The 11,992-nt window shown below is 51.5% G+C and overlaps 1 protein-coding gene across 2 annotated transcripts; it reads left to right on the top strand.

Annotated features, from left to right (window-relative positions):
* The first annotated feature begins 313 nt into the window (after positions 1-313).
* TREML2 (triggering receptor expressed on myeloid cells like 2) lies at positions 314-11,261 on the top strand. 2 transcript variants are annotated; one of them, XM_037052363.1, is made up of 5 exons: positions 315-605; positions 2,501-2,821; positions 6,881-7,289; positions 8,235-8,341; positions 8,639-11,261. In XM_037052363.1, the coding sequence occupies exons 1-5, from the start codon at positions 548-550 to the stop codon at positions 8,824-8,826; spliced, it is 1,083 nt and encodes a 360-aa protein (XP_036908258.1). In that variant the 5' UTR covers positions 315-547; the 3' UTR covers positions 8,827-11,261. The 2 variants fall into 2 exon arrangements, with proteins under 2 accessions (XP_036908266.1, XP_036908258.1); XM_037052371.1 differs by lacking the exon at positions 8,235-8,341 and having other exon boundaries at positions 314-605; positions 8,639-8,824.
* The last annotated feature ends 731 nt before the right edge of the window (positions 11,262-11,992 follow it).

Below are 11,992 nucleotides of genomic sequence, written 5' to 3'. Positions count from 1 at the left end.
TTTTAAGAAACTCCTTTGAATGTGTGTTTGTGAAAATGTAATATCCAAGATGCCTCTCCCTGGCCACACAGCCCCTACCCTGGATGTCTAATCCCAGAGCATTCCAGGGAAGTCTGTACCTGAGGTTCTAGAAACTTCACACCAGCACCTAGATGGATCCCTGTCTCAGAATAGGAGGCACACTTTTTGGACCAGTTACCAGGAATCTAGAGAGTGTGGGAAGTCGTCAGACCCTGTGACCCCTTCTTGGGTTGCGGGGCCCAGACTGGGTGGAGCGGCCACACCTGCGCTAAGTTTCGAGGAAGAGGGCGGAAACAGTACCCGGCACCGCCCTCCCGTAGGGTCTGCGGGCTCCTGCGGTCTGCTGTTCACAGTGGGTCCCGTGACTTTCTCACTTCCCTAAACCGGCAACTTCACTTTTAGAAGTTCAGATTCTCCCCTGGCAGACCCAAGGGCTCCAGACAGCACCGGCTTGGGGCCCCGACCTTGGATCTGGGAGGCGTCCTGGCCCCCTGCTGGCCCGCGACTGTGGCAGCTGGATGGACCCATGGCTCCCACATTGTTACTGCTGCTCGTCCTCCTGTGGCTCCAGGGCTGCGTTTCAGGTGAGCAGGTGGGTGGGCTGGCTGGGGCGGGCGGGGCGTATGGCCTTGTCCTGGATCCTCCAACGGGCTATTTCTTGCCCAGTGATCTTGTTTTATATTTTGTGGAGTTGGAGGAGGGGGAGGAGGAGCTTGGGCTGGCCTAAGCAGCTCCTTACCAGAGACCAATGAGAAGCTTCCATCCTAATACCTGGCCCTGCAAAGCTCCCCGAGGTCTCACAAAGCTCTGGATTGTCTCTGCGTGGCATCCTCATGACCTCTGACCAGGGACACTCGAGTTCCTCACACAAAAAAGCCTCTTCCCTTGGCCTCTGTCAGGAAGGCCCTGTTTGGTTGTTACAGGAATCATTGCATCATGTGTGTGTGCGTTGAACTTGCTTTTTCTCAGAATGCTGACGCCACTACGCCCTGTTCAGAGTGGAGGCAATCCCTGAAGTCCTCTCTCACCCCACAGACACGAATGTTCTTCAAAGGGGGAGGGGGTCACCCAATCCTTTGCTGCCATGGCAACCAAGTTACCACTTCCTGATCAGCTCTGGGCATGGTGGGGGTTGGCAAAACATACTCCTCACCACCTGTGAGGGGATGGGTGGTGGACAGGAATGAACACAATACCCTGGAGACCCTTTTCCAAGGTCACCCCATCCACGTACCTTCCCCAGACTACCCCTCTCTGTGCCAGGGCAGAAGAGTGTCTCCTGTTCTGAGCCATTCTGGGGTTCCCCCAAGCCTCCCACCCTCCACATAACTGAGTTGGATCATTCTATTGAGTTTGTGTGGAATGCAGTGATGCTCAGAGAGGGTGTTACCTTACTCCAAGCCTCAACTATAGGGGCAGCTGGGTTGAAAACTGAGGCAGATCTCTTAGGTGCCAGGCTCTTGGTTGTCAGCTCTGGGCTCTAGTGCAGAAGTCTGGAGCTACCTGCATTTGGGAAAAGGAAGTATGCATTGCGCACCTACTATACTCAAGGCACTATACTGGGTTATAGTTCTCATAGCCAACCCGATCTGTTCATGTGGTAGAATCAGAGTTTTAACCTATGTTTATTTAGACTCCAAAATGTGTGCTCTGTTCTGTCCCATGGGGGGCGGGGGGAACGTGTGTGTATTGCTTGTTTGCAGAAGGCTTGGGTGTGTTAAGGAGCAAGTGCTGAACTTACAGGAGGCAGAAGGGTGGAGGGACCTCCCCACCTGTCTCTCTCCCCCATCCCTCTATTCAGCCACCCCTGACCTAGTTCTACTCTCTTCCCACCAGACTGTGGGTCCTAAAGTGCCCAGACCACATCCATCTTACTCCTGGGCATAAAATGCTATGTGTTGCAAATGAACAGTGGGTAACTGTAGAATTCTTTGGCTTGCACTCTGATGAAAGTTTCTGTGCACTTTGGAGCATATTCAATCTATGGGTTTTATGGAGCTAGGATATTTTAAAATTAAAGACCACCTAGAATGAGCCAATGCAACTTGCTATTTAAAATGTATCTATGGTGAACCTATTTGTAAAATAAATAACTACTCTTAATGTTTTAAAATTAAGATTGGATCTTCTTATCTACTTAAGTTGTTTGTGCTCTGAAATTTCATAACTTAAAAACCTGTGTTTGCATTTGTGTGTCTGTCTTATTGAGGTCAAGTCCTGAGTCTTGCCCATGAGATTCTGAAGATGGGGCTTGTCATGTTCCCATCAGACTAGAAAATACCATGAAGAAAGAGGCCTGCACCTCCCCGCTCAGACTGGGGCAGCTCCCTCTGAGTAGAGCTGTTTCTCCCTCAGACTGTGAATCCCATGTCCACAGGGCAATATCCACCTCCTCTCCATTCACCACAGGCTTCAAGTTTCAAGATGTCACCTTCCTCCTCTCTTGCCAGACTTTGCTCAACATGGCGTGTCTCCCCAGGTGCTCCTGCCGAGAACGTGTACTCCAAAGTGCAGCATTTCGAAGGGGAGACCCTATCTGTGCAGTGCTCCTACAAGAGCCGCAAAAAACACGTGGAGGGCAAGGTTTGGTGCAAAATCCGAAGGAAGAAGTGTGAGCCTGGGTTTACCCGGGTCTGGGTGCAGGGGCCTCGCTACTTGCTGCAGGACGATGCCCAGGCCAAGGTGATCAACATCACCATGGTGTCCCTCAGGCGCCAGGACTCGGGCCGCTACTGGTGCATGCGCAACAGCTCTGGAACCCTCTACCCTCTGATGGGCTTCCAGCTGGAGGTGTCTCCAGGTGAGCAGGCTTGCTGGGGCACTGGGGTGGTGGTGGGGTGTCCTTCTTGCCCTGCACTCCACTAACATCGGATATACTGAGAATAATAATCCTTCAGTGGGTATGTTGCACGGTGGGGCTTTCACAGGCAGCTTTATGAACATTATTGTCACCACTTTGTAGATGAAAAAAATGAGGTATAAAACCACCTATGTGCCTCTTACCTTGTCCAAGATAACAGAGCTAGCAAGCAGCAATGGTGAGATTCAAACTCAGGACTCTCTGCTTTGTTTTCTTCAGTCTTCTGTTTAATATATACTCATTGACCTCTGATTCTGCGCCAGCCACTATTCTAGGCCCTGAGGATACAGTGGTGAGCAAAAACAGACACAGTTCTGCCCTAGGGGAGATGACAGACAGTAGTACATCATCAGACAATAATTGCAGATGACAATTAATATTCTTAAACAAATGAAACAGTGTGGTAAACTAAAAAGTAACTCAGTGGCGGGGGGAGCTGCTGAAGTACCAGGGTTCAGAGAAGACCTCCTTGAGCAAATGTCATCAAGCAGAGCCCTAAGTGACGAGAGCTTCTAGCTCTGTTGAAATGTAGGTGCTTCAAAGTTCATTCCAGGTGGGGAGAAATGCATGTACAAAGGCCCTGTGGTGAGGAGCTAGGGTCATATAAAGCAGGCCCGTGTGGCTGTCCATATTGAGTGTGGGGCAGAATGATAGGAGATGAGGTTGGAGAGCCAAACAGCAGCCCTAAAGTCCACGATAAAGGAGTTTGAGGTTTATTCTAAGTACAATCATTATTGCAGAGCTTATCGGGGTGAGGCTGATCTTTAAGACATTAATGGCTGCTATGTAGAGGATTGCGGAGGGGTAAGTGAATGGGCAGAGAAAAACTGGGCATTTGATGTGGATCCCAGCTCCTGGGGTCTGCGGTGTTATGGATGAAATGAGACAAATTCATACACCAAGTCCTGTGTAGGAAGAGGGACGGTGTGGCTTCTCTTCCAAGAGGAGAAAAGCCTCGACCCTTGCCTTGACAAGCTTTTATTGGGTTCAGTCTACACAGAAATACAGAGTGTGTATGTAAAGCTCATCAATCAATGTCAGACAGTAATGATCAAACAATAGATAACATTCAAAGGACTCTGAGGACTTATTCTGAGTCAGGGCCAGATAGTTAAAGGGCCATAAAATTTGGGGGAACAAACTCACTTCCTGCTTAGACCCTCATCATTTAAGTTGAGGGTATTAGCAAAGTAGGTTTCATAGGATTTTATGCATTCTTTCTTAGGCCTGATCACCCTAGGGAACCCAGCCTTCCAGCATGTTTCAGGCTTAAGGCATTGTTTCAGGTTTAAGGCATTGTTTCAGGCTTAAGTCAGGCAGGGAAAGTGAGGCAGCCAAGAGATTAGGAGACTTCTTGCAGACAGAATGAGAACTCAGGCTATGTCAAAGCCAAGGGGCAAGGTTCCATCATCCCCTTTTTCTATATCTCCCAAGTCCTTCCCTGAGGAACCCTTTGCGTCCATGCCTGTCTTAAGTCGTCCCTCTTTTGAGGAATCTAACCTGTCATTGGCTAACCAGTCATCCACCTGGGGCCAAGCAGGGGAAGAGAAAGAGGGCAGAGGTGGTGCCCCTACAAGGAAGATAAGCTTTGTCTCCTAAGTGGCTTATGGTCCCAAGGTCCTTTACTCAGCATTAGCCATGGGGGATTACAGCTTCTGAAACCAGGCAGGGCAGTTCCCAACAGGCATCCTGGCTAGAAATAACAGTGTCTTGGAATAGGATGTGGTCCCTGGAGGTGGAAAAAAGTGGAGGGGCTCTGATTTATGATGGTCCCACTCCTGCCCTCCCTGTATGTTTTTGAAGTAAGACTGGATTTGCTCATGTGGGAGGTGAGCAAAAGCAAAACATCAAAGATGACCTCAAAGTGTGCCATTTCATCAGCAAGGTGGATGGTGGTACCATGGACTGGGTAGGGTAGATCTGACAGAGGAGATAGTTTGGAGGAGTTTGGAGGAGAAAAACGAAGGGCTCTATTTTATCATGTTACCTTTAAGATACCTCCTAAAGCCTCACATGGAGAAAGGAAACAGGCAGTTGATGTATCAGCCTGAAGCTCAGACGAAAGGTCAGAGCTGGGAATATATTTGAAAAGACAGTTTAAAGTTAAGGGTATTAGAGAAATCTGTAGAGACAGAAAGTAGATTAATGGATGCTTAGGGCTGAGAGGTAATGGCCAATGGGTGAGGAGTTTCTTTTTGAGATGATGGAACTATTCTAAAATTGACTGTGGTGATGGTGGTATGACTCTGTGAGTTTACTAAAAATCATTTAATTTGACACTGTAAATGGGTGTGTTGTCAGAGATATAAATTATATCTTGATAAAATTCTTAAAAATTCAAGAAGATATAAGCTCTCTGTTGAGTGTAGAAAAAGAAGAGAGGGCCAAGAACCTAGCCCCAAGGTCCTCCATGTTTTTGGATAGGAAAGGGTGAACGGCCAGCAAAAGAGCCTGAAAAAAGTAGCTAATGTTTCTGAAGTTCATTACTTATTCTTCTCTGTTCCCCCAATCCAACTGCATCCCCTGTCTTCTGTTGGGTCTGAATGAAGCCAACTGCTCTCTCTAAGATGCAGAGCTCAGTCTCCTTCCCCCACTCTCCAGTTCTAATGTAGACCCAGGGAAGTGGTTGAAACCAGTTTACTGAAGTTTTAACTTGTAGGGATACAAACATGAATTTGGCATCCAATCTCACTTTGCATCTCTTAATTTGGGGAGATTCCAAATTTGCAGACCTTTTCATTTACTATAAAATAAAGAATCCCCAGCCCAGTTGAAAACTAGAATCATCTAGAAATATATGCTCTGTTTTACTCCTCCTTGAAGACTAGGTTTCATGGCCCAAGGCACCTGAAATGGGAAAGAGGAGTAGCCTGCTGCCCAACTCCTTCTACTGCATCACTGGAGGTGGGGAAGTGGGTTTCTCTTAGTCACTGTTTCCATGTTTTCCCCCTCACTCCCAACTCCTTGGTGTACTGGGGCAGGAGTGAAGGTTGTGTGGCTTCACTGACCCTTGTCAGAATTCTCTTTCTGTTGGGTGTCACTTTTTTTCTGCCCAGCCCTGTGAGGTCCTCTATGATGAGGGTGTCTAAATGGCTCTCCCAAGGCGCCTATGTGTGAGCTCTTTGAATAGCCCTTCAGGGTTCCGCCCACTACTCAGTAGGCTGATGATGTAGGAGATCTGGCTGTAGGTCAGCCCCTTCTTCCATGCCCACCCTCAGCAATGCCACTTGTTCTGGGTTTCCTTGCCCAGAAAAAAGGGAACCTTCGATGGTGACCCCTGGCCCTAAGGAATGGCTCCTTGCCATGCACAGTCGAGGAATGCAGCAGCCTTCTCCAACCCCCTGCCATCTCTCCAGTTTTCTTGTTCCCAGCAGAGAAAGACCCAACACTGCCCCCTAGGTTTGACCTCAGAATTACAACTCCTTATCCTTGACCTTGCAAACACCAGTCTTCTTCTAGAAAATGGAGTGGTAAAGGTCTGGGTTGATGGATGAGGGTAGCAGGGATGGTATCTCATAGAAAACCCCCAAGGAAGTTGTCTGACCCCACTGATTGTGCCATTCTTTGGAATCTAGGCCTTTGGTGCTTCTTGGTCCTCATCTCTGGACCCTAGTCATTAATTATGGAGCAACTGGAAAAGTCTCACCCCAACATCACAGTAGAGAAATCTCTTTGACCTACAGAAATGAGGAGGGTCTAGAAGTAACAAAAGAGCTGGGGATGGGGCCCAACTCTGGGCCCAGGAGGCCTGGTAGGCAAGGCTAAAGAAACTGTGAAGGTCTCTTCCTTTTTTATTGTGCCTACTTCTTCCTGACATCACCCTCTGAACAAATACATACCTGGTCCCTCAGCAGAGCAGAATTGTGGGTCTCAGTTCAGGAGGGGAGACGAGGACAGGCCTCATCCCGGCATAGAGACAGCCAGGTGGGTTGCCAGGATCTGTTCCCAGGACCTAGGCCCCTAACTCACTCTAATGTTCCTCCCTCTCTGGTCCTTCAGTCTCCACAACTGAGAGAAACACTCCTCTTACACAGCTGGCCAAGATCCTCAAGAGTGGGATTGTCACAACTGGCCGAGCCCTCACCTCAGGCTCTGATGCCCCTTTCACTACCAGTATGAGGATGTTCACACCTGGAGTCCTCACCTTGGACAGACTTTTGCCCTCCACTGCCTCAGAGACCATCCAACTGAGCTCCACGGCAGGCTACAGCTTCACCAGCCCCTCTGCCCTGGGGCCCAGAAGGACCAAGGGGTTCCAGACTGTGACTTCATCTCCCGGCGGTGCCAGAGTCTCCTCAGCTGGCCCCGTATCCATCTCCACTAAGGCCGGCCACCTGCGCACCAGGTTGCCCACCACAAGAACATGCCACACCAGCAGATCTCTCCTCAACAAATTATCCCCCAGCAGGTAACCCATGGGTCTGGGGCTGAATGACATTTTACCAAGCATGGCCACAGTTCTCAGTGCCTCAAGAGGCAAATGTTATAGCAGACCTTCCCCTTTTGCCTGCCCCTTCCCATGAGGGTTTGTGGATGGAGAGGAGAGGGTAGGGACAAGACAGGGCGGTGGCTTGGAAAATGGGGAATGGGGGATGCTTTCATTTGGGTTCCTCCAGAAGCAGACTCTGAGACCAGCATTTGTGTCCTATTTGGAACACGGGAGGGCATGGAGAAGTGAGACAGGGAGAGGAAGGAAGGCAACTGATAGAGTGCTTAACCCAGGCACTGCCGCTGCAGGCAGCGAGGACGCAGCCAGAGCGGGATCTTGGAGCCCCAGTGTCAGGCAGCCACCTGAGTGGCAAGATAGCTGGGGTATTTATATACCCACTCCTGTTGGTCATCGGTAGGGGGCTGCCAGCCATGTGTGGTCGGTGACAAAAGAAAGTCCTCAGGCCAAAATATATATATATACACATATGCATACATATATATGAATGGAGGTACTGATGTCAGGTGCACATGGAAGTGATACAGGCAAGAAATACAGGCAGGACACCTACAGCATCTGTTACAGAGACCAAGGTGCTAAGAGAGATCCTCTATCACTATGACAGAATAAGGACCTTTGTCTTTTCTGTTACAAATGGGGGTCTCTTAGAGTCCCTGTCCTCGACAATAAGCAGACTTGGGGGAATAGAGGATGGGTGCTCCCCTCCATCTGTGCACTTCCTCCCCTGAACTCTGAGTGCCTCACTTCCTTCTCCCACAGCTGAGTCCTCAAGAAAGAGACCATCGCTCTCTGTGGGGCCATCAGGGTTTCCCCTCTTCTGAGTCCTGTCATGTGGTGTTCGGAAGACGTGGGTTGAGGTGGGGAACCTGTTGCTCACCTCCCCACTCTGTCCCGCCTTCTCAGGCACCAGGACTCCAACCCCATTGTGTTCCTGGGGGTGCTGGCCTTCCTCTTGGTGCCTGTGACGATGATCGTGGTCTATGGGTTCTGGAGGAAGAGACACATGGGAAGTGAGTAGAGCCCATCCTCCCAGGTTCCTGGGGGCTGAGCCCTGGGGGCTTGACACACTTTCCGCAGCACCTGAGTGTGGACAGTCCCCAGGCAGTATATCCTCACCTGTGCCCAGCCAGGAGGACTGTGAGGCACCCAGGTGAGGGAGGAGGGTGGGCAGGCAGGTGCAGCATTCTCCGAGGCTGACCTGGCGGGAAGTGGAGGCATGGCCAGGAGATGGGCTGCTGTAGCCCAGGACCACAGGGCATGGTGAGTAAGAGCCCAGCCTTCTTCAGCTCTCTCTCTGGTCCTCACAGGCTACAGCATGTGCAGGGACCCTGTTCGACCCTGGAGGGACCCACCTGGAAGACCGGAGCCTCCTTGGAAGCCTGCTTGGTTTAAGGCCACTTATGGAGTGAGCGAGCTTCTCCCAGAGGGACCCCAGGAGGCTGTAAGAGGAGTGAAGATGAGGACCTGTCTGGACTGGAGCCAGGTTGGGGGCTGAGGACTTACACAACACTGGGCTCAAGCCTTCCGTAACCTGAGGCTGCACTCCACCTGCTCAGTGCCCCTGGGCTGTCAGGAACCTGGGGAGAGACCCAGAGTGGAGGGCACCATGCAGCAGGTCCCGGGGGAAGTTACTGAGGGAATTCTGCTTAGAGCCACAGCTGACCGGGACCCAGCTGGGTGGTGCTGTTTACAGACAGAGCCTCAGTTCCCATCCACTCAGAACCCCTGCTGTCAAGCTGAGGGGAGGGCAAGTGGGGTGGGGTGGGGTGGGGTGGACAGCTGTCCTCTCTCTACCAGGACCCTATGTCCTCAGCTTCCCTCTGCTCCCCTCAAGCTTCCCCATGAACTTAGGGAAGAGTTTCACAGGCAGCTGGTGTCCCAACAGCTGGCCCTGGAGGAGAAGGAACAGTGAATAAGAACTGGGGGTCCCCAGAGGCATCAGCAGCAGGATACCTCAAAGCTGTCTAAGCCCGCATTCCCTGAGCCATGTGTCCTCTGACCCACCTCTGATAATGCCCTGCCCTAACTTTGGCTGCTTGTCCCTCAAGTCCTGGGAGCCAGCAGAGCCTGCCCTCTCACTGCTGCCACCTGCTGGCCAGGTCTTCCTGTGACAGCTGTGATGGGCAGCTGAGAGCCTCCCTCAGCAGCAGGACCAGCCTGTCCCCAGACTGGGGTGCAGGGACTGAACTCAGGGCTGTCTCTTCCAGTTCCTACACCTGGACTCCAGGTATGAGCTCTTGCAGGAGACTGAGGCCCCTCCAGGGTCCCCCTCCAGGGGACTGCAGCTCAGAGAAAAGGATTGGCAGCCCCCTACCTCAGAGTCTCATTTTCTTCTGGGAAGAGAGGAGTCACTGTGACATAGCAGACAACTCAGAGCTGATGACAGCCTGGAGGGCTGCCTGGTAGGGGTGAGGTGAGGTTGGGCGGATGGAACCCAGGAGCCTGAGCCCAATTGCCTGAGTCGTCTGCCCCTGCCTCACAGGCTCCTGAGCTCAGACTTGGCGTCTTCTACAGGGAAAGCTGGAGAATATGGGCTGCATTCATCCCCTGAAGTTCAGGGAGCGACCAGCCTGCAGTAACCGAGAAAGCACCTGGGGATAGATGTGGCATCTGTACTCTCTGCCCTGGGTCAGGGACCTCCCAAGTGGGATAGCATGTGCCGTAGGCAGGAGACATAGCCAGAGCCTTAGTGGGGCCACTCCAAGGTGAATTTGGGGAGAGTGGAGGGGGCAGGAGGTAATCCTATGGGACCTTAGGAAGAAGGCACCTCTTCTCCAGGTCCAGGAGAGGGCACTAGCAGGCAGACTCAGACTGAGGAACCACCTAGCCTGTGGCTGGTACACACACACACACACACACACACACTGACATCTGTCCTCCCTATCAGGAAGGTATGGCCACCACCTGGTAGTAAATGGGAGCGGGTTTAACTCACCTGAGGGAAAATGGGTCTCCGAGAGCTCAGCTCCACTTTGACCCTGCAACTGGCATGACTGCCCTGCTTCCCATGTGAGTGGGGTGCCCCTGGGAGAGTGCTGCAGAGGGCTGAGACTGAGACCCAGGGCTTCCGGGGTGCCAGCCGCTCCTATGTGACCCTGTGCAAGTCACTAACCCTAGTGGGCCTCATTTTTCCTCTCCTGTGAAAGAGGACACTAATTCCTACCTCAAGACTTTTCAGAATAAAACAAAAGAACGTGAACTTCAGATGACTGAGTGCCTCATGATTGCTGGTCTTCAAATTCTTTTCAAGTTAACACATTGTGTCATATTCTACATTTTTAGAAAACTGTGGACACCGTTTCTCTGCTTTATGCTCGATTGTAAGAGGAAAGACAGCGCAGAGGGGAGGACAGTCCCCAGGTGATGGGGCTGGATCCAGGCAGAGGCCCAGGCTGTGCCCTAATGTCAGGCAGAGTAGCGACAGGGTGACCTCCGTCCCTGCTTGCCCAGGATAAGGGGCTCCTGGGGGGACCCACATGTGCTGCCCGTTGTGGAGCCTGCTCCCGCATGAACTCCACGGGAAGGAGGACACGGAGTCCTGAGCAGAGGTGCAGACCTCGGGCCCTGGATCTCCAGCTGCTATGGGCTTGGCGGCCTCTTTGGACTCCAGGCTTTTGGGATATTTCTCCCTAAATCCTAGGATTTCACTTCCTTCTTTCTCTTCTCACCCTTGTCCCCAGAGCTTCAGGGGAACCCAGATTCTAGCAGGGAGGTACGGGGATGGTGAGGGTTTCAGACAGGTCAAGGCTGCGACTGCCTTTGGTGGGTGAGACGACCAAGCTGCCTGAGCAACAGGCTGAGATGCTGGAACTCGCCTGTGAAGGATGTCCTGTAGTGACCAAGGGAGAGTACAGAGAACACCCAGCGCCCTGGGACGTTTGGACTGAGGAGTGGCAGGTGGACCCGACACCTTCCACTATGAGGCCAGCAGACAAGCCTGAGCTTCACAGTTCTCCGAATGGCTCCAAACTGGTTTTCACTTCCTGTCAAACTGAGTTGGTAGATGGTCAGCTGGGCCATCCCACTTCTCCTTCAGAGCTGATAGACTTCTTGCCCCAGTGCTGGAAGCAGTGAGAGCAGAAGGCCCCCTCTCAACGGCAGACCCCCCAGCCCCCTGGGCAGCCCACTACCCCTGACCACAATGCAAGGGACTAAGGTTCTGGCACTCCCTGCCATCCGGGTAAGTCCCAAAGGGCGGCCTGTTTTCAGAAGTGCCTCAAAGGGTGGTCTGAGCTTCCTGTTGCCCAAGGGCTGCTTTCTGCCCTTGTCTTCCCAGGCTGGTCCCTAGCACTTCCAATTCCCACCTCGGGAGTCTGCTCCCTTCCAACCCAACCTGCCACACTGCCTGCTTACAAGGTTTTCTCTTCACTTCGTTGTTGGACTCTTAACTATAAGCAACCTGTGACAATTATTTTTCTGTAGCTCATCTAATGACAAATTCTTTTCTTTTTAATTTTAATTTTAATTTTTCAATTACAGTTTAGTTTCAGTGTTATTTTGTATTGGTTTCAGGTGTACAGCACAGTGGTTAGACAATCACATACTTTACATAGTGGTCTCCCCCACCCCCAATATTTCCAGTACCTACCTGGCACCATACGTAGCTATTACAATATTATTGACTGTATTCCCTATCAGTCACGGGGATGCAAAGCACAAAT

The sequence above is a fragment of the Sturnira hondurensis genome, unplaced genomic scaffold (assembly GCF_014824575.4).
Source record: "Sturnira hondurensis isolate 20B ecotype Veracruz unplaced genomic scaffold, ASM1482457v3 Scaffold0000880, whole genome shotgun sequence".
Lineage (NCBI taxonomy): Eukaryota > Metazoa > Chordata > Mammalia > Chiroptera > Phyllostomidae > Sturnira > Sturnira hondurensis.
Note: the sequence above shows the minus strand (reverse complement) of the source record. Positions and strands in the feature narration are given on the sequence as shown.